General features: G+C 30.8%; 1 protein-coding gene across 1 annotated transcript; it reads right to left on the bottom strand.

Annotated features, from left to right (window-relative positions):
* Positions 1 to 8,459: 8,459 nt before the first annotated feature.
* On the bottom strand, positions 8,460 to 25,698 carry LOC147808548 (uncharacterized). Its single transcript, XM_087165203.1, has 6 exons — positions 25,601 to 25,698; positions 22,383 to 22,464; positions 13,699 to 13,917; positions 11,780 to 12,238; positions 10,060 to 10,144; positions 8,460 to 8,632 (listed from the first exon to the last, which is right to left on the bottom strand). The coding sequence occupies exons 1-6, from the start codon at positions 25,622 to 25,624 to the stop codon at positions 8,599 to 8,601; spliced, it is 903 nt and encodes a 300-aa protein (XP_087021329.1). The 5' UTR covers positions 25,625 to 25,698; the 3' UTR covers positions 8,460 to 8,598.
* Between the last annotated feature and the right edge of the window lie 1,243 nt (positions 25,699 to 26,941).

Raw genomic sequence — 26,941 nt, forward strand, 5'->3', positions numbered from 1 at the left:
AATTAAAGAATTACTATATAGTTCTTACGCATTTTATTTATTTTTTTATCACATATCTTAATTTTTGCTTACTTAAACTCCTGTTATTGTTTCTTTTATATTTTTCTTTTTGAATTTCTATATTTTTTAATCAACACTTTATGGTCCACTTACTGTAGGAATTTTGATTTTTATCTGCCAGTCTGTGTTAAATCATCAAAAGAAAAAAACATGTTTTATAAAGAAAGTCTCATAAAAATCTTTTAAAATATTTTGCTTCTATAATTTACATTATGGTTCATCGAAAATCATCATTCGGTAACTAAGTTGATTTTCGCTGTGTTAGGAATAAATATTAACCAGTTATTACTATATTAAACTATTGAACAGTTCCTTTGAAATCGAGTTTTAAATATAAGACTTTTCTAAGATTCGATTTCTCGGGAATTGTTCAACTAATTTCGCTTAATTTTGTATTTTGCAGTATAAAATTAAAAACTTTATATTTGATGTAAAAATTTATATATTGCAACTTTTTTCGACTATTTTTTAATAAAATGATAAAAAATAACATATAATTACTAAATTTCTTTCTTTTTGCATGAAATCATCTTTGGAGAAACGTATTTTAAAATTAAAATATTTTCAATTCAGTTTAGAAATTCTTTCGATATTTCGAATTACACAAAGAGCAAAATTAACATTAAGGTATCAAAACTTTGGACCGTTCTCCTGGCCAAACTATTTGAACCATATTTCGCCGAGTGTGGCTACCCCCTATATTTTGGGGGACAAAAATCTGAATTTGTCAAAAAAACGTTTATTAAGATAAAGTACAATTTTATGTCTGATTTCGCAACTTAAGATATCGTCTGCACTAAATAATTAGTATATTTGAAGTCACCCCTTTTAACCATCAAGATTTTGAGCTACAACGTGAATATCCGAATATAAGATCAATATAAGATCAAAGACCGGCGAATATAAGGTCAAAGGTTATTCCGAGTGGTCCCTATTTTATTTTGCGCACAGTAGAAAATAAATTGCATACATTTGACGAGAATTAAGTCAAACTTCAAGATATTTACTTTAGTGGAAGAAAAAAAAATCTGGTATTGGAGATGGCAAGAGATAGCCGTTCCCACACAAATAAAATCGAACAATATTGTGATGATGCTATCACAATACCCTCAGTTTTCAACCTTTTGGAGCTCACCTAAATTTATAATATCACTTTTGCGACTGTGCCTTGCACCTAGTTTTTAAGCTGTGGCCGTGAGCCTAAGCTAGTTGCCCGGATGGACACGCATATTTAATTTGTGTTGCTGTAGGAGTAGGTGGTATTTTTCTTCAAGATCTGATTTCCTTCTCTGCATGCTCAGGAGATAAATTTTAGCCTCTAATTTTTAATGATTTACGCGTTACTAAATCTTGCATTGATGCAGGTTTAGTAATTCGAATATATTAACCACTTTTCCCTCATTATTTTTGAGATAACGTCAGAGCATGCTGAGAAGGAGGTACGTGTTCCCTTCGAAGCTTAAGATTTGATTTGCAGCTCCAGTGCCCCTTCATGAATTATTACAGGGATGCCAACTTGCTCCGCTTTGTAAAACAGTATTTTTTAGTGGTAGCGAAATTTAAGTTACTTTTAGTTTAGTATTTTTCATGTTAAGTAATTTTTTCACCACTAAATATCAAAAATTATAAGTATCATGTAAAATGCAACGTTGAAGTATCAATCTACAGGTTACTCTATAAAAAAGTAAGCGTAATTATCCAACTTTAGCGAATTTTACTATATAATTTGTTACCACTTTATTAAAACTATGCCAGAAAGCGCAGCAGTTGGCATCCCTGTTATCATTGTGCCTCTCGTGATGTGATGAGATGTTACAATAAAAGAGAATGGATCCAGAACATGGCCTTTTATTCTTTACACGTTCCTGATGAGTGATCAGTGAATCGCCTCTAATACAGGCCTGAAGCGTCAAATATGTATATTAATTATTCAAAAACTAGAAACTATGTGACTTGAATACGTGTTTCCATCAACACTTTTAGTGTCAGGTATAACGGAATCGATTTTGAATTTTCTAAATAGCAAAGCAAGTGATGCTTCTCAACTTATTGAAGATGGTTGCGACCGAACTGTGGAAAATGTATTAAATTAGGTTTTATTCGTCTGCTTAAGAGGTGTTCAAAAAAGAGTGGGTTATAGACAAGTTTTTCTCAAATGAGCTATTACTGAGGCATATTATGATTTTCCTGGACTGTTCTCAAGGATTTTCTGGTCAGATTGCAAAAGTTTAGTGAACTGCAAACATCTATCAGTAATAATTTTCAACGAATTTCAGCGAATTTGTCAGAAATGAGAAAGTATGATCTTAGTACAGATCAAACATATTAAATAAATATAAGCGAAGCAGTTTCTACCGTTAAATATCCGCCATATTTGGACCATTAAGACCAAGGAAACTTCCGAATGCTAAATAGCTCACTATGCTAAACAAAGCTCTTTGAGTTTACATAAGTAACTTAAATTTTTCATTCAACTTAATGAAATTAGCTTCTTTTAATATAGGAAATTCTATTTATGTTTCCCATCTTTCATTTAATACTGGTTTGTCCGCTAATTAATAAAAAAACTAAGTTAATAGAAAAATACTGTTTTTTTTCCTTAATACATACACAAAAATTCGATTAAATAAAAAAAAATTAATAATAAGTAATTACAAACCCAAGGAAATGTAAATCTAATTGAATAATAAAATATTTAAAAGGTATATTAAAGGGTTGTTTAATATACAACTGCTTTACATTTGCAAGTTACTTTTCCTCCATAGGAACATTTTCTTAAAAATTGCTTGTCACTAAAATTTGTTGCATATAAGACCCTTCGGAAAGGATAACATATTTTAAATAGTAATGTGCAAACATATAAATATGTATATAAAAAATTAATGCTACAAATAAATGTCAAAAGCCAAAATAAAATGTATACTTGTTAGATTGTCAATGTGAACTAAAAAAAACATGTTTGCTTTCGATTAAATTCATTAATATCTTAATCAATTTTTATCATAAAGTTTATTAATCAAGCCAGACTTAGATTCAAAATTAAATTAAATGTCTATATCTCAATTGATAAGGGGAAGATTGATATCTTAATTAATTCCACGTGATATTTTAAACGATGCTATGAAGATGCTTTGACTTTACTGAAATAAGAACGCTCCTTCTCAACCTGCAAAAGGACAAAAAATGGAAATTAGAAATTAATTAAGAAATTTAAGATAAATATAGGGATCCCACGGATGGGATATAAGGCGACAGAACCTAAAAACTTTTTATCCTCAATTTGACCAGCAAAGTATTAATAGAAGAGAATGCAAATACTTGCCATGTCTTCTTTTTTTACCCTTCAAATTTTGTTTTTAAATTTGACTTGATAGTATATAAATTTGCTTTCCAAATTTATTTATAAATCGGCAAATTTTATCCAGAATGATTTTAATTATCACTTTACATACGCGCCAACTGTTTCAGATTTACTGGGAGATTCTATTTTTATATCTAATGTAGAAACAAACGTCATACATTCTGACTTTATTCTCATTAGAATTAATATAAATTAAAATGGTCTTGACTACTGCTACATTTTATATTTCAAATATATAGATATTAGATCTGTTCAAGGTTTACAATTGTATTTAAGTATTAACTGAAATATAACAAAAAATGAGCTTATGATCTCAATGGCATTCCCCAACCTCGAGGAAAAGAAAGCAAAAGCTGACAGGATGTATATATACTGCTCAAAACAATTAAATGATATTGAGGTAGTGGGTTAATCTTACACCTGTAGTATTGCTTGAATGATTGATACATTATCGACAGACCTAGTAGGTTATACGAGATAAAAATGACATTTTTTTGGCAAAAAAATGGTATTTCGGAATGCTTCATTTTGCGTTTGGATACAACAAGAAAAAAACACAGTTTGCACATATGAGAAAAACCAAATAAAAGAGGTGTGGCCTTAAATCGTTTTTTGTAGGGGGTATGGTGTCCCCGGAATATCAACAATGTTGAATACTTTTAAGGCATCGAATCAATGAGATTATTAATGAGGGGCTGGGATATTCTGTCCCACTCCACCAGAAGAGCGTTTTCGATTTCTTGGAGAGTTTGCAAGGGTGGTATGCATCCAGCAGTGCGTCTGCCTAGAGTGTCCCAAACATGCTCGATTAGGTTTATGTCCAAAGAACACGCTGGTCAATTCATTCGTATGATTCCTTCATACAAAAGGAAATCATTCACCAAGTTAGCACGATGTGTCCTCAATTGTCGTCCATGAACATCAAGTCACCTCCGAGCGATGCAGCGTAAGGGACTATAATAAGTCTCAGGATCACATCTCTATATCAGTGACCGGTCAGAGCTCCATTTCGAATGATATGGCAATCTGTGCGCCCACCAATACATATGCCTGCGTAAACCATCACTCGCCAAGCGTCAAATCTTATACTTTCATGCAGGAACGCTGGATTGTATCTGGTGCCAAGTTCCCTTCAGATGAAAATGCGCCTATTCAGGATGAACGGGACTCATCAGAGAAAAGAATATTGCTCCAATCATTTCTCCTCCAGTTCACATGATCTGTTGCCCACTCCCTACGGGTGCGATGTTGCTTTGCTGCTCACAAGACACGCATTATTGCTAGGGAAAGATTACAGACCACCTACAGCGTGAAAGTGGTTTTGTACAGTTCTGCTTCGAAACTATGGTGCTAGTAGTCGAGGGAAGGTGTTGAAATGGCCTTCATATTTCGGTGTCTCATGGCCATTAGCGTCAAATAACGGTCTTCATTGGGCTTTGTTGCGCGTCTACTCCCTTGCTCTGATCTTCGGTCTGTATTTCCAGTATATATATATATATATATATATATATATATATATATATATATATATATATATATATATATATATATATATATATATATATATATATATATATATATATATATATATATATATATATATATATATATATATATATATATATATATATATATATATTAATTATAATATTAATATAATATATATATTAATTAATTATAATATTAATATAATATTAATATTTAATTAAATCATTCATTTTCTTTCTACTGAAACTATATGTATAATGTTTATAAACCGTAAAAGTAAAAAATCTAATATAATATTAAACTATTTAAAACGGTTGTTATACAACTACTTTACTTTTACAAGTTATTTACCTACCATAATCCTTTTTTTTTAATTTGCTACCTAAAACTCTAGTCATTTGACCAGTTATTACAAATAAAAGTCTATGAAAGTTTTACCATTCTGCCAGAATTATCAGTGAATTTTTGAATGATAAAGGACAGAAATATTCCATTTGTCTACAGGAGATTCACGTCTAAACCATCTCCCTTTTTCATTTATTTTGGGATTAAAACATAATTGAAAATTTCATATTTTTCATTAAATTTTCCACAATATCTTTTCTTTTATGGTATGAAATTTAAACCTAAGAATGCATTTAGCTTTTTACTCTGTAGAATTTTATTCATTAAAAAAAGAAGAACATATGAATTTAAAAAAAATAAAGGTAAATTTGGAACGAAAGGATTAAAAAAGTAAAAAAGAGACTCTTACCTTCGAAATTTAATTGGTTATTGTTTCTAGTAGTATTTAGTTGATCAATAGCTGCATCTTTTCTAACTTCAAGTTCCTTACCATCTTCTTGAAATGTAATTTCCACCGATTCTATGTTTCGAACCAACACGATAAAGCACAAAAAGGTGATGAGCACTAAACTTTACTTATTCATGTTAACTTTCTCCCAATTATTCACGTTTTGAATCTGGCGAGAACGTAGCAAGTATAATTTTACTTCAGTTTACGTTTTCACGGTGCTTAAATATAAAGTCTGCTTATTCCATAACAATTTTCTCATTATTCTTTTTAAGGATATTCTCAAATCGGGAAAAATGATAAAAATACTAATTTCTCTTCAAATTTATATTCCAACGGCGCAATCTTCAATATCGTTGATCGTTAATTTCTTATCTCGTTGGAAACGATTCTACAAACAATGATAACTAAACGCTATTGAATTAAACAAAGAATTCTAAAACGTGCTAATCATCTGACAAATATTAAACTGATCTATTTATAGTTCAAAAGCATTTTGTTTCATCCTTTTCACAACTATTCAGTTTTTCTTTCCTTTCGTGAACTCGCGTTATTTTTATTTTGAATCAGGTTTTTTAATCAATCTTTGATTGTTCTTGTGCGCAATTTTATTTTTTAATGTTGAGCTTGTTCAGAAATTTAAAAAGGGAAAAAAACGCATATTTTAGAAAGAAAATCTGATAAAATATTTTTAAATATTTTGCTTTTATAATTTAAATTAGTTTTCACCTAAAATTAACATTCGGGAATTATGTTGATTTTCGTGGAGTTTGGAATGAAGTTTAACACATTCCGTTGTAATGAAAATATATTTAGGAAATATATCCGATTTTTATAATCATACAGTGCTTACGTAATTAATTCTTCTTAGGGTTTACATAGCTGTGAAATCGGAAGTACTAGCTTCCCTTCATATTCAAGGCTATAACCAAACAACAATTCAAGGAAAATAAAATTTGTTTAATTTTGCCCGCATTTACACACTGCATTTCACAATTAATAAAACGTATGCAAATCATTCAAGTTGCTTGTTTGTATTGGTGGACAAAATCATTTTAAAGTAAATTCATTAAATAAAGAGCAAAATGTATAAACATGAAATTTACTACCACTTTAAATATTATGATCCCGTAGATCGGACCAATGAGTTGCATTTATTTATTGAACTAAGACAAGTTCGCTTCTAGCTCAGTATATTATAATTATTAATCAGATTTATATTCATCTAAAACTGTAACACTAAAACTATATTAAAAATAAAACAAGGAAAAAAATATTTTAAAGAGAAGAAGAAAATTTATTAATTATTAATAGAAACACTTAAAAAAAAACCGGAATAACTACGAAAAAGATCGGATCTTGACTTCAGCTTACACGATTCAGCTTACACGATCTAATAAGGGGCCGTTCAAAAAGTACGTACACAAAAATGGAGAAATTTTATTCCCCTCCCCCCTTCGTACATTACCGTACAGAAGGTCTTACTCCCCCCCCCCTAGAGTACGTACATTTTATTAGTCTACCCCCCTTTTTCATAAAAATTAAAATAATTATGTTTTAATTAAAATTAAATATTTTTTTAAGGAGTGTGTAGGAAAAAGTCAAATTTAAATTTGGTGTATGCTTATAATGTACGTACTTTGTGTAATACCTCTCCCCCTCCCCATCGTACAAAACCGTACAATATAGCAAATCCCCTCCCCCCCTTCGGGATGTACGTACTTTTTGAACGGCCCCTAATGTATAAATATAGCGAAAGCGAATAGCATACTCTTGATAGAAACAATCGAATGATCACTACAATAGTATACTATTTTGTAGATATGTTGTGTTTAGTCTGTATTAATACAATTTAGAAAGCACTTTTTATTGCGGATATAATTGTGTGAGCTGATGACGAAATTATATATTTCCCTTATTTTGTTTTCCAACTTTTTAGTTTTTTTTTTAAATTTTAAAAGTATTTTATTTATTAATAATGATTCTTCTTTTAATGTTGTCTTTGTGTTTTTACTTATTTTATGAGTCCTATGTACTTGTATCTTATGTGCAGTAAAAAAATCCTTATTATCAATGTTACCTTATTTTCTTAATTTTCAACGCTAATCTGCATTTTTTCATTATATATATATATATATATATATATATATATATATATATATATATATATATATATATATATATATATATATATATATATATATATATATATATATATATATATATATATATATATATATATATATATTATATATATATATATATATATATATATATATATATATGTATATATATATATATATATATATATATATATATATATATATATATATATATATATATATATATATATATATATATATATATATATATATATATATATATTATATATATATATATATATATATATATATATATATGTATATATATATATATATATATATATATATATATATATATATATATATATATATATATTGAAACTAATAAAAAAATAACTAATAAAAGAAAATACCGATATTAAATTTAAGAGTAAATGTTCAACCATCGAAGCTATTTTCTTGTCACTATATTTTGTTGCATTTGCTCTCTTTGGATACCATTTTAATGGTTACGTATAAACATATAAAAATGTATATTATAAATTAATTTGTTTAAAATAAATTGTTAAAAGGGAAAAAAATACACTTTTTACCATGTTTTTTTTTAGTTTTTATATGAACTAAAAAAATATTTTAGTATGACATTAAATTCTTTATTATCTTTCATAGTTGTTATCATTAAAATTTATTAATCAACACAGACTATTATATTCATAACTACATAAAGTTTTCATAAAGTATAAGGATGTTTATTAATTCTACGTGATGTTCAGATGCATGAAGTGAAGATGCTTTCACTTCATTGCAATCAGGACACTCTTCCTCAACCTGAAAAAAATAAAAGTGCAAATTGGTATTAATTAGTTAATTAGTAAGGTATTAAAGTTATATGTAAGACGATACCTCAAAACATTTGAAACCACCATTTAACAAGTGAGGAGTTATTTGTAAAAACGGTATATATATGTAATACAAAAATTAAATACTTTTGTATTAATAAAAGCATTAAGACTTCATTCCTTTTCATAAAATATCTTTAGTAAAGGATAAGGGTAGAAGTTCTATTTCGGGACTTCAAGGCTAAAAACATGCCAATGAATAATAATTAGATTTATACTTCAAAAGAGAAGTTATTTTAAGATCTTTCACTTCCATATATGGAAAGATTAAACGATTTGCTATGAGTAATAAATAAATTGAAGAGGCGTAAGAATACACAGAAAAAGGCAATATGACTAACCTCTTCACAACCTTTAATCATCCTATATAATGCAGGAGCAATGTTTTAGCGTGGCTTTTTGGTGTATAATGTTTACCAACTAAACTCCGTCGGATCTGACTGGAACTTTGTCCTCCCCCCTCTCCAGCCGGGAGAGCGGGGATGTGACTTCGGCTTCACGATCTATTTAGTAAATAAAATCTTGTGCTCAACATGTTCTCATTATTCCTGCCTTCTTGACAAATAAATCCACCAAAATATAGGGGTTGTTGCCCTTATATATATATATATATATATATATATATATATATATATATATATATATATATATATATATATATATATATATATATATATATATATATATATATATATATATATATATATATATATATATATATATATATATATATATATATATATATAATTTTCACTGCAGTATCGCGCTTTAGGCCACTAGCGTATGCGTATGAACATGATTTTTTTTATAAACATTGACTAAGTAAAAAAATGCATAATTGTATTTTTTTTTAAATATATTTGCCTGCCTTATATTGAAACTAATTCGTGTCAAGCTGAGAAACTTACACTAAAACGAGTTTTATAGTGGAGCCCTCAAGGCAATTGAAATAGAGGAAGATCTAAAATTACTGGGCGATTATATTTTTATTTCATTTTATGACCGTCTTTGAACACTCGATCCAATTGTTAGTTTATGACAACCAGTGTTCAACTCTGTTGCCGTGTAATTTTAAGCCGAATCAAGAAAACTAAGGATTAAGCATTGGGTGATATTTGCTTTCGAAGAGGAATTTCACAAAACGATTACAAGTGAATTGAAAACAGTAGAAAAGACGAGGAAAGAGACAGAATATCTGGCCACAATCAGCGTGAAGTGTAAAGCTATAATGGAAGCCCTATGCTCCGAATTGAAGAAGTGAGAAATATGCATGTATGAATGCATGTCAAACTGAACTATGCTTGCCACGATCATCAATATCACAAATCTTATAATAAGGAATAACATGATACATACCTTTTGTATGTTAGTGCTGACAAAGTGGCTCCAACAAGAACTAATAAGAAAGTAGTTCCCAGGACAATAAACACTAGTGGTTGCTCTATAAATGATTATAAAAATATTATAAAATTAAGCATGGAATTTAGGAGTCGACATAGAACAGAAATAATTTTAGAAGTGTTTAGATCATGCGATTTCTCAATTTCTCAGATATATCAATGAAGTTTAAAGATTTTTGATGTTTAAGAGACAGTCAATAAATTACAAATGGATAAAAAAATGTAATTTTATTGAAAATCTTAAAATTTTTAAAAAAATTTCAAGCAAATAGTTTTCTTACTTTTATAAGAAAACTCAAAATTATAAAGATTTTTCACACATTTGGCTTTGTACTATTAAATAAGATCAGTTAAAAATGACGCCTGCATTGGTGCTGGGGATTATCCATAATAAAATTATGTCTTCTTTCGTAAGTTTTACTTCCTAGTACCATTACACTTTGTTGTACGCACCATTATTAGAAGGATTTTATCATTTGCTAATAAATCTTGTTTTATAGTAAAAAATTAAATTTGTGGAAATTTGTTCGCTAGATGCTCTTTTATTTAAGTTGGGTAAAAAAGAATGAGGAAAGAAGAGTGCGAGATTTGTTTACGTAAGCGTAAAATTAAACGAGAATAATCAAAATCTTGTAAAGATGAAGAGGTATACAAAATGAAAGATATAAATCAAAAAATAATCTGGGATAAGGGAGTTATTTACAAAATAGGTGTACATATTTACAAAAATCATTAAATATTGATGCGAATCAACAAATATCTCAAGTCCCTGTATCACTTCCCCTCCCCCGAAGGTCTACTGCTTCAGATGAATCAGTTCATCTTGAAGATGTTGATAATTTAAATTGAGTGGTTAAAGTATTTCGACAATACTCTGTCGTTAATAATGAAGGCTGCGGCATAACTGAATAGAGCGTTAATCTATTTCATTTATCATATTCGATTTAATAATATTTAATTGAATCGAAATTGAGGATTAGAAATTGCATTGTGCACAGTTTGAAGCTTCGTAGAAGAACGATGCGTTTAATCTTTGCAGATAAGAGTTTTTAATTTTGAGGTCATTGTGCTGTGTTATGTTGCTAAAAAACCAGGATGCACATTAAATAAATGTTTCTTCTTGTAATTAAAGACGTCTTGGAATTGTGAGAAAAAAATGGTAGAAGTGCTTGATAAGCAGAATTAGATTTCTTGATAGTCGTTGAAATATGATTATGATCGTAGGTGACCATTGGTATTTCTTCATTAAATAGAGTGGTCTTATTATTTTCATTCTATGGCTTTTTCTAAATAAGGTTGTTTTGGTTATATATAATCTATTTATTCACTTAATCATATAAATTCACTTAATCATATAAATCATAAAATTTTTAGGGATCGTACGAATTAGAAAACCGGTTTCATAAACCGAACCCATCTCAGACCTTGCGTAAACAATAATTTTTCATTACTTACTGCAAAAATATTATTACTAAAAATAATAAAAGAAGCTAAACAGTCTTATTTTATTATTAAGACACTTCAAATGTAATTGTAAGTGATTTGTGAGTCATAAAAATTTAAATGTTAAAAGTTGTACGAATTAGGCAACCTTCCTATATAAGCATACTTCATATTAACTCAATAGTTTTCATTTACTTATTTCCGTATTTAAGTGATTTTACTGAAGTTCTTACTTTTTGCTGTTGCTTCATTAATCAAAGGCATTGCAGTTGTTAAAGTGGTATTTTCCTCTTTGCCTTCCTTAGTGTTGGTAAATACTCCAGTCTTATCGATGTCACTTGTACTAATAGTCGTTGTACTTTCATCTGTCTCAATGTTGGTAAAATGCGATGAGGTACTTTCACCTGAAGTGGCAATGCTGGTAACTTGAGATGAGGTACTTTCACCTGAAGTCACAATGCCAATAAAATCCGTTTGAGTACTTTGACATGAAGTCCCACTACTGGAAGAGTGTGTTGAAATAATATCTCCCGAAGTGGCAATGTTGGTAACTTGCGATGAGGTACTTTCACCTGAAGTCACTATGTTGGTAAAATGGGTTGAAGTACTTTCCTCTGAAGTAGCAATGTTGTTACCCTTCGTTGAAGCACTTGTTGATTCAAATGAAAATGTAGGTGAATATGAACTAAGCTCTAAACGACAGAAAATAGGATATTACATTATGTGTATTTAGAAACTGAATAATTACATTTCTTTGTTTAAAAGGACGATATAAATTAAAATTGTCATAAAACATTAAAACTTGGAAGGAAAGAAATCGTTATTTTACTAAGAATCACAACGCCTATATTCTTTGATCCTCCTAAAACCCCTCTTGTATGAACGTTTCTATTTTTTTTCTCGAAAAGATAAAGACTGGTAATTGACGAGAAACTTAGGTCCTAAATCTCGATTAATCTTGCAACGAAAAGTACTAAGTGACAACGGCAGTTGGCGGATACTGGAAATGAAATGCACGAAAATGATAAGCATGTACCGAAAACTCTCAGCGACTGCTTCTTTCTTCATCTTCTGCTGCTGAAGAGGAAAGTTGCTGTTTAAAAAGTAAAAAAGAGCGACGATTTTTTTTCTGTACTTTTCAAAGAATGAAAACGTTTTGATCATTTGATTTCTTTGGCGCCCTTTATATCCATGATGGACATAATCTATGTAACTTTTATGTGAAGAAAATATATGGTACTATGTGTCTGTATCCTGTTTTTAATTTTTTTCTGTTTTTAGAGTGCAGCTATATTTTTCTCACGGTTACTAAAAAATGGTTAAAACTACACTTCCTCACGAGCATTACAAAATTATTCGAAAAGGTTTCTCATCTACTTGTTTTTTCTTCAAATTGAAATTTTTTTTAATTCTACTTCATTACCACTTTAAAAAATTTGACAGATTGCATTAACAGTATATAAATTGTTTATTTATGAATTTGAAGCTGCAGTTCCACACAATTTAAAAACTGACCCTCAGCCGCAGAAACTCTTGTGCTCTCTCTTGTACTTCAAAAACATAATAAATGGTAACTTAATCATTGCAGTTTTTAATTTCTTTTTTGAAGTTACAAAACCATTTAAGATTACCAAAATATAACAAAAGTAATAAAATTTTGGTCTGAAATTAGGCATTTTCGGTGTCTTTTTAAAAAACTAAAATGGTTATCATATTAAAAATTATCAACTTATTTTAAATATTATTTAAATACCACTTCTTCAAAATTTACGTTTTACGACGAATAATAATATTGTTCAAATGTAAAGGTAGCAGAAAATAGGTTTATAAATAAGATGAGCAGTTTTCACAAAAAACTAAAAAACTTTTTGCAAAATTTTTAGAAGAAAATTTGAAAAGTCACTTCTAACTTTTCAGAAAAAAATTAATTCTTTTATTGAATCTATGAAAGACCACTCTACTCTAAGATTACTAATTTGGAAGAAAAAAAAATAGGTAGGTTTTAAATTTTCGTACAGAAGTTTCACTACAGGTTTTTTTTTTTTTTTTAATTTCTAGAGGAAGCTTGTTATCTTAGTTATGTGGAATTTCAGCGGCGTCTATGCAACTTTACTGCTGAAAATATACCTTAACTATTCATGAAACTACTTACTGCTGGAAATTGTATCTTCAAGAGAAGTTCTTTTAGTTGTCGAGGAAGGTTCTGTATTTTGATCTTCCCTGGTGAAAATAGTCGTACCAGTTTTCTCTTCGTCATTTGAACCAACTGTTGAAGTACTTTCAGTAGTATAAGTACTAGTAGAGTGATCTGGAGTATTTGTTGAAGTGAATTCTTTTGTCGGGGTGGATGTACTTGCAATATCCTTCATATCTAAATAACGCATTAAATTTTGATATTACAGATTAATTAAGATTTTTCTTTAAACTAAAGTTTCTCCTAGAGTCGGTTAAACAACTCCATTTTGAAGTTGATAATTCTCTCTTGATAATTCTCTAAAAAAATTTTATATATGTAGTAAATATTCTACTTTAAAGTAAAAAGTACAGAAATCTAAGAAAGGTTCAATAAACTCATAATATTAAAAAGACACAGCTGTACCTATTCATGAGTGTAATAAATTGAAATTTATTATAGGTTTTTTTTTCAATACTTTCAAAGATAGATTATTTTTCTGTAGATGGCACCACTACGGTAAAGTTTAAATTCAATCATAATAATGATATTTTTTTTAGAAATTCTGAATTAGTCTTAAAAAGGGATTTTTGGGGTGAAATCTATGTAACTAAATTTATTAATATTTATTGAGGATGGTATTATAACTTGTATAGGGTATTGGTGGATTTATGACGGCTTTTCTCAGGGATCTTTTTTTGGTTCTGACGTCCGCCGGATGCGGGATGACTCTGGACATGGTAAACAGGTCAGTCTAGATTCTTTCGCCTTGTTGAAGGGAGGATAAAAGAGAAGCGACGAATGTGGCTGAAAGCAGGAGATAGTATAAAAGCGATCCCGTGATTGTAGAGAAGAGTTCGGTTCCTCAGTAGGAGTTCAGACAGTTCGGTTCGAGTTCGTTCGTTCAGAAAAGTTCTGGAGTTCGTCGGAGTTATTGTAAACAGGCAGTCATTTTTTCAAAACAAAAGGTCTTTTTCAAGACCACCTATTAACTACTATCCTAGTCTTTTTTAAGACTGTTATCATCTCATCAGCACGTATGTTATTTATATCTCGATTGCTCTTATTATTAATTTGATTATTTTTATTGAATATTGAGATAAGCATTCACTGAAATCCTTCCCTTGTCAAGAACGCCCAAGTGGCTCAGGGTGACTGATTTTCAGGTGATAACTAACGGTCACGTATGACTATATCACTGTGTTGAATTGCTTTTAGCTAATTTCTCCTAGCAACCTTGGTTGTCGGTCTAAATTTATTGAGATTAGGGATATTACTATTTTTGCTATGGCTAAAGAGCAATTGAGTAAAACGTTTGATTTGGATTCCTTTAAAGATTCCTTGTATGATGAACTCTTTAGAGAGCATAATATTATTGCCGACCTTCAATTGGCCGAGCCCAACCCACAAAACCAATTTTTTCTGAGGCAACATAAAATTACTCGAGATAATATCCAACATCAGATTAATTTACTGATAAACAGAGATGCTGGAAAATGCCCAGCATCAAAAAATGAAGAACATAAACTCTCATTTGGCTTTTATAATGACATAAATCCTGATGCTTCATTTAAAAGCAGTATGGCGTCGAGCAAGTCGTCAAAATACGAATCAAATGCTACTCCCAAGGGAGAGGATTATCAAACAGTTAAAAGGGGTGCTAAACCCAAATCCCCAACAATTACTGTTCCTATAACAACATCAAATAAATTCCAGCAATTAAATGAAATTAAATTGACTGGGAATAATTCAGAAAAATCTCATATTCCTACATTAAATCGGAATCCCACTAAGAAAAATAGGCTAACAGCCAATGAGAATGCAGAAACCCCGAAAGGTGCTTACGTCACCAGCCCTGGATCCTCACCCTTAACGCCTAGGCAAATACTTATCAATTCAATGTCTGCCCGAATTTCTAAACCTAAAAGACGATTATCGGGTGATTCTAACTCGATTTCGAAAAAACTTAATGATAAAAATAGCGATGGAGAATACGAAAATGATTTTCCCCCTATAAATAATAATAACGACGAAGGAGAAATGGATACGAATACCTACTCAAATAACGGTATCCCATTGGTTGACTCTGAAGATCCTATCCAACTAATAGAAAACAACCAACAAACTTACGATTTTCAAAATGAAAACTTAAATTTTAATTCAAATGTAAACAAACAAGTACCTAAAACCAAAACCCCCCCAATAATAATTAAAGACGACAAAGTAACATGGAATGATCTAAATGAATCACTAAGGATGAATAAAATGACCGAATTTCACGGTCGAACATACTTTGATACTATTAAAATCTACCCACATGATAATGATACTTGCAGGAAAATTATAGATTTTCTCATAGCAAAAAACGTTAAACACCACACCTTTATTATCCCAGATGACAAGCAAATGAGAGTTGTCATCAGAGGCTTGCCTATTAATATAGACCTTAATCAAGTTAAAGAGGAATTAATGGATGAACATCAATTAAATGTAATTAGCATGACCCAAATGACCAGTCGCCGAAATGGCACTAAAACTCCTATCCCACTTTATTTAATCACATTACCATTATGCGCACAATCTAAAAATGTGTATAACATAACTATGCTAAATAATCTAAGTGGTATCAAAATCGAAAAATATAGGGGACGACCGGGCCCCAAGCAATGTCACAGGTGCCAGCAGTTCTTTCACTCTGCTAATTTTTGCAGGCATGATCCTAAATGTCTAAAATGTGCTGGAGATCACTTAACCAGCCAATGTTTAAAACTATCAGATTCAAAAGCAACCTGCGCATTATGCAACGGTGATCACACGGCAAATTACAGCCAATGCCCAAAAAGGCCAAAAATAAATAACCACAATAATAGCAATTACAATAAACGACCTCAATTCTTTCCGACTAGAACTATCACAGGAAAATCATATGCTGATATCCTAAAAAATTCCGATAACGAAACCGAAACCATAAATAATAGTCTAAAAGAGACTATAACTGTAGCAAAAGGCTTAATAGCCGAACTTAAATCTTTAATAGATAGCATTAATGGACTTGGACTCACCAATATTTTAAACTCAGCTCTTAATAGAAACAATATCAATAATGCTTAATACAACTAATACAAGTAAATCAATTACATTAACCCTCTGGAATGCGGATGGAATTAAATTTAAATTAGACGAATTAAGAAATTTTCTGTTAAACCACGACCCAGATATCTGTATGCTTACAGAAACGCACCTCACCCCACAACATAAACTAAATATTAATAATTATGATACTTTCAGGTGTGATAGACTCACACATAAAGGCGGCGGGGCCGCGATCCTCTCAAAAAGATATCTCAATGCTACATTACTGGATATTGATAACAGCAATGGATTTGAACTAGTAACAATTATCCTAAGCATTAATAATAAAAAATATAAATTTTCATCTATTTACAATCCTCCCAATAATACCCTGAAACAACAAGATATTGACTCAATTTTTAATGATAACATAGACACCATTGTTGGAGGTGACTTCAACAGCAAAAATACTATTTGGGGGTGTCGAAATAATAATAAAAATGGAATTGCACTAAAAGACATTATAAATAGAAAAAATTTAAAAGTGGTAGCACCAATACATCCAACCTATTACCCTAGCTTTGCTAATCATAGACCTGATATTCTTGACTACTTTATTACAAACTCAAATTATCCCCTATGTGCTGATGTAATAAATGATTTATCCTCAGACCATTTACCAGTATTCTCCACATTCTTGCAAAATACCAAAGCAAACCCCCAAAAAATTAAAACAACAAATTGGCAAAACTATACACAGTATCTGGAAAACTTGGAACCAAATGACTACCAACTTAATAGTCCTAAAGATATAGACCTAACCATTAGCAAAATTAACACTATGCTAACAGATGCATTTTATAAATCAACCTCCGAAAAAATAGCAATCCCTAATTTCATGAAACTTCCCGACCACATCCGACAACTGATAAAATACAGAAACAAAATTCGGAAACAATGGCATAAATCTTTTGATCCTCAGCTTAAATCTGAAATAAACTACTTGAACAAAAAAATTAAAAAACAGTGCCAAGATCATCGCAACGAAAGTTGGCAAGAGAAACTTGAAGCACTTAACACCGACGATAATTCTATCCACAAATTAGCTAAAGCTCTTAAAATTAATAAAAATATAAATAGACCCATCCACGGTAAAAATGGTCTAGTTTTCACTTCAGAAGACAAAGCTGAAGCTTTTGCAGACACGATGGAGGATCAATTTACAGAAAACAACAATAATACTAATGATGATTTCGAAGATCAAATTTTAAAAGAAAACAGAAATTATTTCAGTAATATAGTAATGAAAAATAGCATTAGTCCCACTACCAATGATGAAATTACAGCACTAATTAAAAGGCTCAAACCTAGAAAGGCACCAGGAGGTGACCAAATCACTAACAAAATGATTAAAAATTTACCAACAAATTGCATTAATTATATAACTAATATCATTAACGCTTGCCTTAAATTATGCTATTTTCCCACTAAATGGAAAGAAGCCACTGTTATTCTTTTCCCAAAACCACTTAAAAATCCAGTAATGCCTCAAAATCATAGACCTATAAGTTTACTCCCCTCATTAAGCAAAATATATGAAAGAATAATCTATTACAGAATTGAAGACAAACTCATAACACTACCCGACGAACAGTATGGGTTCAGGAAAAAATTAAGTACAACTAAACAGTTAATTAGAATAATTGAATTCATCGGCCAAGCCATTAAAAACAAGCAATGCTCAGCATTTTTAATGCTAGATGTAACAAAAGCTTTTGATAGAGTCTGGCATGCTGGACTCATCAATAAATTGATTAAATTAAACTTTAATAGTGACCTAATTATTCTACTAAAAAACTACCTAAGCAACCGCTCATTTAAAATTAAAATTGATGATACACTTTCAACTAGGCGTATTATTAAAGCTGGGGTCCCCCAAGGAAGTATCCTTGGACCCATTCTTTATCTATTTTTTACACAAGATTTTCCAATTAACAGAACCGATCACAACTGCCTCACTGCATTCTTTGCAGATGATACAGGAATTATTATTAAGTCAAAATCTGCAAATAATGCCTTATTAAAACTACAGGATAACATCAGCACACTTGAAACTTGGTGCTCAAATTGGAAAATTGATATTAACGCTCAAAAATCCAAAGTGCTTATTATTAAGAAGCCAAGAAGCCAAATTATTACAAATACTCTAACCTTTTATGAAAACCAAATTCCAATTGTTAACCAAGCTACATATTTAGGTCTCACAATTAATAATAAATTAAACTGGGACGATCATATTAATAATATTCTTGGTAAAGCCCATGGCATTAATAATAAACTGAAATGTATCCTTGGACCCTTTTCAAAAATGTCCCTTAAAAACAAAAAATTCATATACACAACATATATTCGACCGATCTTAACTTATGCATCCCCAGCCTGGTGCAACTTGAATAAAAAGCAAACAAAGAAATTAAATACTTTCCAAAATAAAATTCTAAGAAAAATGAGTGGAATGCCATACTTCATAAGAAATAGTGCCATCCATAGAGATTTCCACATTAAAACCTTAACTGAAACAATTGTTGATCTAAATTCCAAATTTTTTAAAAATGCGATGAAATGTAATGCAGCAAATTTTTATAAAATTTTTGAGGCAGATATGTTAATAGAGGACTCTAAAATCAGACCTATTGCATACTTTCTAACTAGTGATGCAATACTTTCGAAAAATTTTAATTAATTTTAAAAAATTTTAATATTAAAAAAGGCTTTTAAAAGGGCCAATTTAGTTGTAACATTTACCGCTAAACTTTATTGGCGCTGATTGCATTATCTCAATATTATTTACTTGATATTTCTCCGCTAGCCATAACTGGCGCTAATTTTCAACTTCAAATGTAGGCGTGGCTTTGGGCGCTGCAGTCGCGCACATCTAATATTAAACTAATATTACATTTGTTTCCTTCTTTTCTCTCTCTCTCCTTCTCTTTTAGCACAGATACAACCAAGTCAGATCTCACTAGTACCAGATGGAAGGGTAAAAGGCCCCTACGGGGCCTAAAGGCCCTGAGCAATCCCAAATGATGATGATGATGATGGCTGAAAGCAGTAGCAGTAGTAATCAGCAGTAAGCGGTTAACCAGAGCAGTATCTTGGGGATGCGGAGTTTGTCCGCTGAAGGAGTGGTTCGTGACAGTACCTCGGAGATGGTGGATCGTAATCTTAGGGAAAGCTAAACTGAAGTCTCTAGCGGGAAGGACTACCGGGATTAGCCAAAAGTCGATATCCTCGAGACGATGGGCCAAGTCCGAAGGAATCTATGCTGGACGTCCGGTGTTCCCCTTCTACCTGCCTAAGTCTCTTGAAATTAGAATAGCTGGAGAAATGGGCCTACAGTAAATTCTTTTGGGTACTTATAAAACGTTAAATTTTATTTCGTTAACATTTTAGAGGAATCATTTACCGTAAATTCTGAACTGTTATGTTGTGTTTTTTTGTGTAGGAGAACAATCAGTATTTAAGTGTGATTTATAGATATCATAAACCAAGTCTGTGTTTTTAGTAATGTTAAATGCAGTTCTTATTTTATAAATGTCTTTTTTGAACTGTAGAAATTGAAGGTTATGCTTGAGTGGTTTAAGGTTGCATTTTTGTTTTAATTAATGTATAAATGTTTATTCCCATGTTAGCATTTGGAAATGTGTGAAAATATGTTTTTTGAAGATTTAGAGGTGCAATAAAAATGAGTTTTAAATGTTAAAAGTTTTCTGGAATTCATTAGATATTTATCTACGAAATAACCTGGGTAACCGTTCTAAATTTAAATTTTGAGATCACAGCCAAAGGGGTAACGGTACATGAGTAAGTTTTAATATCAGAACTTGTTATCGGAGCTTAATGTCGAAACATATGAAAAACATCTGAATTCTTTCAGTTTGGGATCTTGTTGGGTAGAAGACGGAAAAGTGAATGGAAATCTTTTTTGTAAGAATACTTTCAGCAGATTTCAGATCCAATTTTATTTTAAATTTTAAAAGGTAACATGATTTATGCTTCATAATTCCTCGAATAATTGAACTCATATGTCTTTAATGCCCCTTTAAAATTAAAAGAAGATAGCACAATTGTTCCATCTTAAGAATTTCTTTCTCAAAAACAACACAGTTCTATCTGCCATAATTTTTCGATTTTGAAATTAGAGAACTGCTCTTTTTAAGGTAAAATGGTAGACTCAAGTGAGAAATTTCTTTTACTACTTTTCGTCATTGTTTTTTTTTATGTATTGCCCAGTTTGTGCGGCTATAACCACTATTAAGACACAATATCTTTTGCCGCCAACACATATGAATAATAACTAAGCCCGTCCTCTGTTATTAATGGCTATTAGCAACACTGGACTTTTCGAAGAACACTAAAATCAATTTACACAAAATCCAACGAATAGAAAGATTGAACGATTAAATGTAGGAATATTTATGTTTAAAAATAAAACTGAAACGGTTACATGTAATGTTTCTTCAATACTTGATAACTTCTGTTGTCTTGCATATTTGCTTCCAGATTGCTTTATTTTTACATTTAAACTATGAGTGTAGTGTGCTTTAAAAATATTTAAATTTTTGTTTGCTTCTTTAAAATATTTTTCAAAAATGCTGACTCCATGACCGGGCACTATTTTATTATAATAATGGGTTTCAGAAATGAAATTTATTGAACAATATTCCCGAACCGCATAATGCCGGAAAGGTGTAATTAATTACTCACAACCCTTTGATATTTTGCTAACAGCTAAATATATACAAGATCCCAATATATTCTAACTTTTCGAGTTTTTAACAAACATATGCATGCGTTTTTATATAGAGAGAGTGATAAAGGGAAATAAAAAACTCTTAAGCAATAGTTTTGATCCAAATAAAACTATTTCATTTTATTACTAATTTTAGAAATGATTAATAATTTATTTGAAGGAAAGCAATTCTCACTTAGAATTCCGAAAATGAATAATGTTTTGACTGATAAAATTGAAGTTCTTAGGTTCGATTACTTGTTTGAAGAGCTAAGAGGCAATTTAAGGAATATGGGCAAATTTAACGTCAAAACGCTGCTCTTATGAATATGAGAGAAAATCAAAATTAGCACTCACTTTATTTAGTGTACGCAAGCTTGCAACATGAATTCTTAAAGCTTATTTGAGTTGTTCGGGTTTTGCGTTCACAATGTGGATGTTTTATTATGTTACTAAAAGACAGGAGTTCGAAAACGGTCGTCGACGTTGGCCACATGAACTTTGATCTTTCTTCTACACGAGAACAAAAAAGATTGATTCTTAGTGTCTTCAGCTATTATGATCTTTGCGCATGGATAATTGAGTAAAATATAAACAATGTTGTAAATTTAATGATAAAACCTTATACGATTGTTTTGATAAAACAAAATTAGTCATTCGAAGAAATAACTTTTTTGGATCTACAGAAAGAATCTGGCAGTTCTCTAACTCGAAACTGGTGTGTGATTTTGCTTAAATATGAATTGAAAACATAAACCATACTGACTTTTCCTATTGTATGAGAAAACTTCATTTTTACCTGAGCATTTCATATTTATGATCCTAACGTCATCCACAGCTACAATAATTGCATCAATCGTACTATAAATCTGAAACTCTATCTGTAAAGAATGAATTTTATTAGTCTCTGAGTCTATAATTTAGTATGGTTGGTCTGTACACCTAGTATCGATTTTTAAAAAAAATTTAAATATAAGGGAGCAGTAAAATTATTATTTTATTCCTATCTTCTTAGATTACTCTTCTCGGTTGCGTTTGATTCTAAAACGGATTCCAGATATTTTCGATTGTATTCCAGATGTTGCTGATTTCCAGATATTGCTGATTTCAAATCTACAATTGGTTTTACTCTACAAGCTTCGATTTTTATGCATTTAAAAATATATTCCTGATCAGAAGTTTCTAAATCTCATTCAAGTGAATTCTAAGTGTTTCCACTTCTCTGTCACGTAAGGAGTGGTAGGAGAAAGGCAACAATACATTTCAGTATGTGATGCAATAGGTCAATGTGATATGTTTTACTGTCGTAAGTGTCATTTTTAAAAGAACAGATAAGTATACATGAACGTACATAAACTATACATTCTTTATAAACTTCTACATTCAGACAAAATATAAACCAAGTAAAAAAAATATTTAAAAAAAAAAATCTGTAACTTTCCTAAAATATCTTATTTTCGATTTGAAATTCCTACAACTGAGTTTGATAGAAATCACGAAGTGATTGTATAAATACAACAAAGCCATTGTTCAAAGGTGTCTTTAATCACAAAATTTGTCATTTACCATAGTTGCTGACGCATATTTTAACCCAGTAAGAGATGATGTTCTGATTTTAAGAGTATCTACATTTATACATTAAAGCAAATTTTTAATTTTCACTATTTTTCTTTTATGACCGAATGTTGGTATCTCTGTACAGGCTGACTACAGAAAAATAACTACCAAACATGTCAATGGAACGTTCTGCAATGGTTAATCACTTCAACTCCTTGAGTTCTTTTTTTAAACATGTCTTTTTTTTTAAAAGTTATGAACTTCTATATGATTTATTTTATTCCTAACATTAATTTTGGATAAGTCAAAACGCATCTACACTAATAATTCGTATCTACACTAAAATATGTACACTGCTAAAAATATTGCACGGGTTTTTAGGCATTAGGAAATAAAAATTTTACTAAAAGAACTTCGCAAACACTCTCATATTCCAAATGGTAGACTTCTGTTAGCGAGCACGGCATTCAATCTCGTTTTAATTTGCGTATTTTCTGAATTTTGAAGCAAGTACAACTGTCATCATTATCATAGTTAGCCAGACAGCCCTGTGTAGGGTAATGCCTTCCTTCGAAGATTACTCTATAGTGACTTCCGATTTATCTTTGTTCTCCAATTCATTTTATTAATTGCAAGAAAATTAGACTCCACCGAATCAGGTCATCTCAGCCGCGGCTTTCCCCTCTTTTTTGTTCCGGTGGGTCTAAAAAGCAGTATCTTTTTTTTTCTATTGTCATTCGAATCACGTGGTTCATCCGATTAATTTTATTTATTTTTATGTATTTAATAATATCTGGTTGTTTGTAAGTCTTGTACAGTTCAAAATTAAATCTCCTTCTCCAGTTATTATTTTCATTTAAATCTCCAAGTATACTCCGTAAAATCTTTCCATCAAGTGTTGTGACACAATCTTCCTCCAGTTTTGTCATTGTCCAAGCTTCAGAAGCGTATATTAAGACTGGTCTGATAAAAGTTTGTAGATGAAGAGCTTTGTTTGCATAGAAAGAAACCTAGATTTAATAAATCTTCTCACCCCATAGACAGCCTTATTTGTTAGATAGAGCCAATTTTTTATTTCAATAGTCAGTCTGTCAATACTAATAATTGATCCTAAGTAAGTAAGACTCACTACTGTTTCAAATCTATCAGAATCTATTTCAAGATAGGGGTCTGGGACTCTGTTTCTTGAGAATAACATAGATTTTGTTTTCGCTACATATATGACTAATCTCATTTGTCTTGCAGCCACCTCAAGGGCAAGAAGTACAACTATATTCTTGCCATTCGTTCGTTGTAGTTGAACTGGGCGTCTGAGGCCTTACGGCCCTTTTCTCATTCATCCTGAAATTAGACTAAGAAACATACACGACAAAAATAAAATTTGGGGAGCAAAATGGAGTTCTAGAGAGAGAAAAAATGTCACTCTGCAATTATTAGGTAATAACAAAATTGCAAGTAATAAAAAAGGTAAAACATGAAAAAAGGTAAAATTAAAGTACAATGGGAAAATAAACACTATTGAATATTTACAGTTTGGGAATACATACAATAGGGTGAGTTAAGGGAATGTGAGGATGTGTGTAGAAGTGTTAGTAAGTATGGCTCTGTTAAAGTAGGGACCTCGCCATCCCGGTAATTACCACTCGTGGTGGGTTGCTCTCTACCCCTAAGTTACAGGGATTGGCTTACCCCTGATCAGATCCCGAGGCGTATATATTCTTGTCATATTTTGAGTAAAGGAGTTATAATTGTTCTTATTGTTGTTATAATGGTAATAATTGCACCTATTTAGTATCAGAATTTAAAATTTTGACGCATTTCGTTCGGTAGGATATATTGTCTCAATCTTACTTACCATTGGGACAATATATCCTAATCGTACTTACTAGTGGGACAATATATCCCATTAGTGATAAAAACATCATAAGACAAAATTTTTGTTTTTGTTTTGATTATTTTAATCCGTCAACTTCTGGTTTCTATAACATCTGGTAAGAATAATGCGATTCCTTGCATTTTTGATATTTTCATTATTTATTCCCATGCTATATGTAGATATTTTAACAACATTCAAGATGACTGGGACGCATTGTTTCATGAGATTTCCAGAAAAGTAGAAAATTTTGAACTCATAGTATACTTATTTTAATATGTCAGCTTTAACTTATACTGATTTTCATACTTAAATTTTAATGCTTTAAAAGTGGGGTCGAAAGGGTAAAGGATGGGTTCTCGAACGATTGCGTCCTGCATAGAAAAAAGGCGACTCTCATCTTAAACACTATTCATGATGTTTTCTTTTCTCATTGTATATTTGACTAAATCTACACTACTTACTTCATGAGAATGAGTGTGATGGGTAAAACTACAACAACTGGCTAAAATTGTACAATTTAGTACATAAAAAAGAAAAAATTTTCATACTTCACCTACTTAAAATTTCTAATATTTGATACTTACATGAAAATCTTTATATTTCTCCATATCTTGTTTCACTTCTTGCCATCGGAAAGCTTCATTTATCGTTTTAGTATGGACATGCAAATAGAAGCTTCCAGAATCTGTAAAGATTTCAAGCATTCATGCAACTATTCGAAAGAAAATCGGTTTAAATGGTATTTTTAAAAAAAATGTAATTTCTACGTTAACCGATTCGTAAAGTTCTTTAAGCAAAATAACTTATTAAAAAAAGATCAATAACTTACTTTCAATTAATTATTTTCCCCTTCTTTCTGCTTTTGTTATAAAGAATTGAATAACTTAGATAGAAATTCAATCACAGTAATATTAATAGTATAGCTCAGCAGTAATTACGATATAAAGAAAAAAACAGTCGCCATCTTAAACTGTTTTTAGCCAAAGGAAGTGAAACCAGCTGTAAACAAACTCAAAAAAATTTGCCTTGGTAAAGATTCCCACCTCGCCGACTGGCCTGTGTAGGGGTCAGGGAACTGGCCTTGCATCAGAAAGGTTCTGGGTTCGAATCCCGGGCGAGGCATGGATGTTCTTTCATTCTCTGTTGTCCCTACTGTGGGAGCAACGTTGGCCCACCTAATATGGTGCCCCTGAAAAAGTGGTCAACGAAATATGCCCTTCAAATGCCTATATGACCTAGGTCATTCTCCAGGTGGGCATTGGAAAAAAAAAAGATTCTCACCTCTATACTCAGTTATTCATATTTTAGTTAATTGAAACACAATATAGGAAGAAAGCCTGGTATCAACTTCTACATGTCCAATCTATGTGATGTTGCCTCATCACACCTGCGTCAATATTCTACTCCTCAATTGTTTTTTTTTTTCAGTTTTCGTTCGCTTAACCACAATAGCCTTCTAATTTTAAAATTGATTAATTGATTTTTTTTAAATCGATTCTTAACTGTAACCAAGAAGAGCTTTGATCCTTTCCACGTGCCTTCTTGGTGTCAGTTGAAAAGACCACCGTGTGAGAGAACGACATTCCTCTCTTTTTGATTTTTTAGGCGCTTGCCTTCCTCTTTTTATATATTAATTTTCACCTCTCTTTTTTAATCAAAAAAGGGGACATTTTATAAAATTTACTCAAGGAGAATATGAATAAAATTTACTCAACGATCAGAATTTATATCTTATCTCTATTTTAAACTTCAAGTTGCTACATTGAAATGCGAAGTGAACACGTGTGCGCCATCGCCAATAGTTGGTACGTCTCCCGAATAATGAAAGAGTAAAAGTATAAGCATATGAAAATACTCCTAAGTCTTCAAGTGAGTCTAACTTTTTCTGGCTGGAAAGGGACAATTTAATCCTCCAAAACTATGAT

This window comes from Parasteatoda tepidariorum, chromosome 5 (genome assembly GCF_982258835.1).
Source record: "Parasteatoda tepidariorum strain Cologne lab strain chromosome 5, Ptep-v5.0, whole genome shotgun sequence".
NCBI lineage: Eukaryota > Metazoa > Arthropoda > Arachnida > Araneae > Theridiidae > Parasteatoda > Parasteatoda tepidariorum.

Excerpts from the sequence above, each read along its gene's own strand:
- LOC147808548 (XM_087165203.1), bottom strand. The coding sequence starts at position 25,624 with ATGGAGAAATATAAAGATTTTCAT. Across the intron at positions 13,918-22,382 it reads CATAAATATGAAATGCTCAG|ATATGAAGGATATTGCAAGT; the intron begins GTAAAAATGAAG and ends TGCGTTATTTAG. Across the intron at positions 10,145-11,779 it reads TAATGAAGCAACAGCAAAAA|AGCAACCACTAGTGTTTATT; the intron begins GTAAGAACTTCA and ends AATCATTTATAG.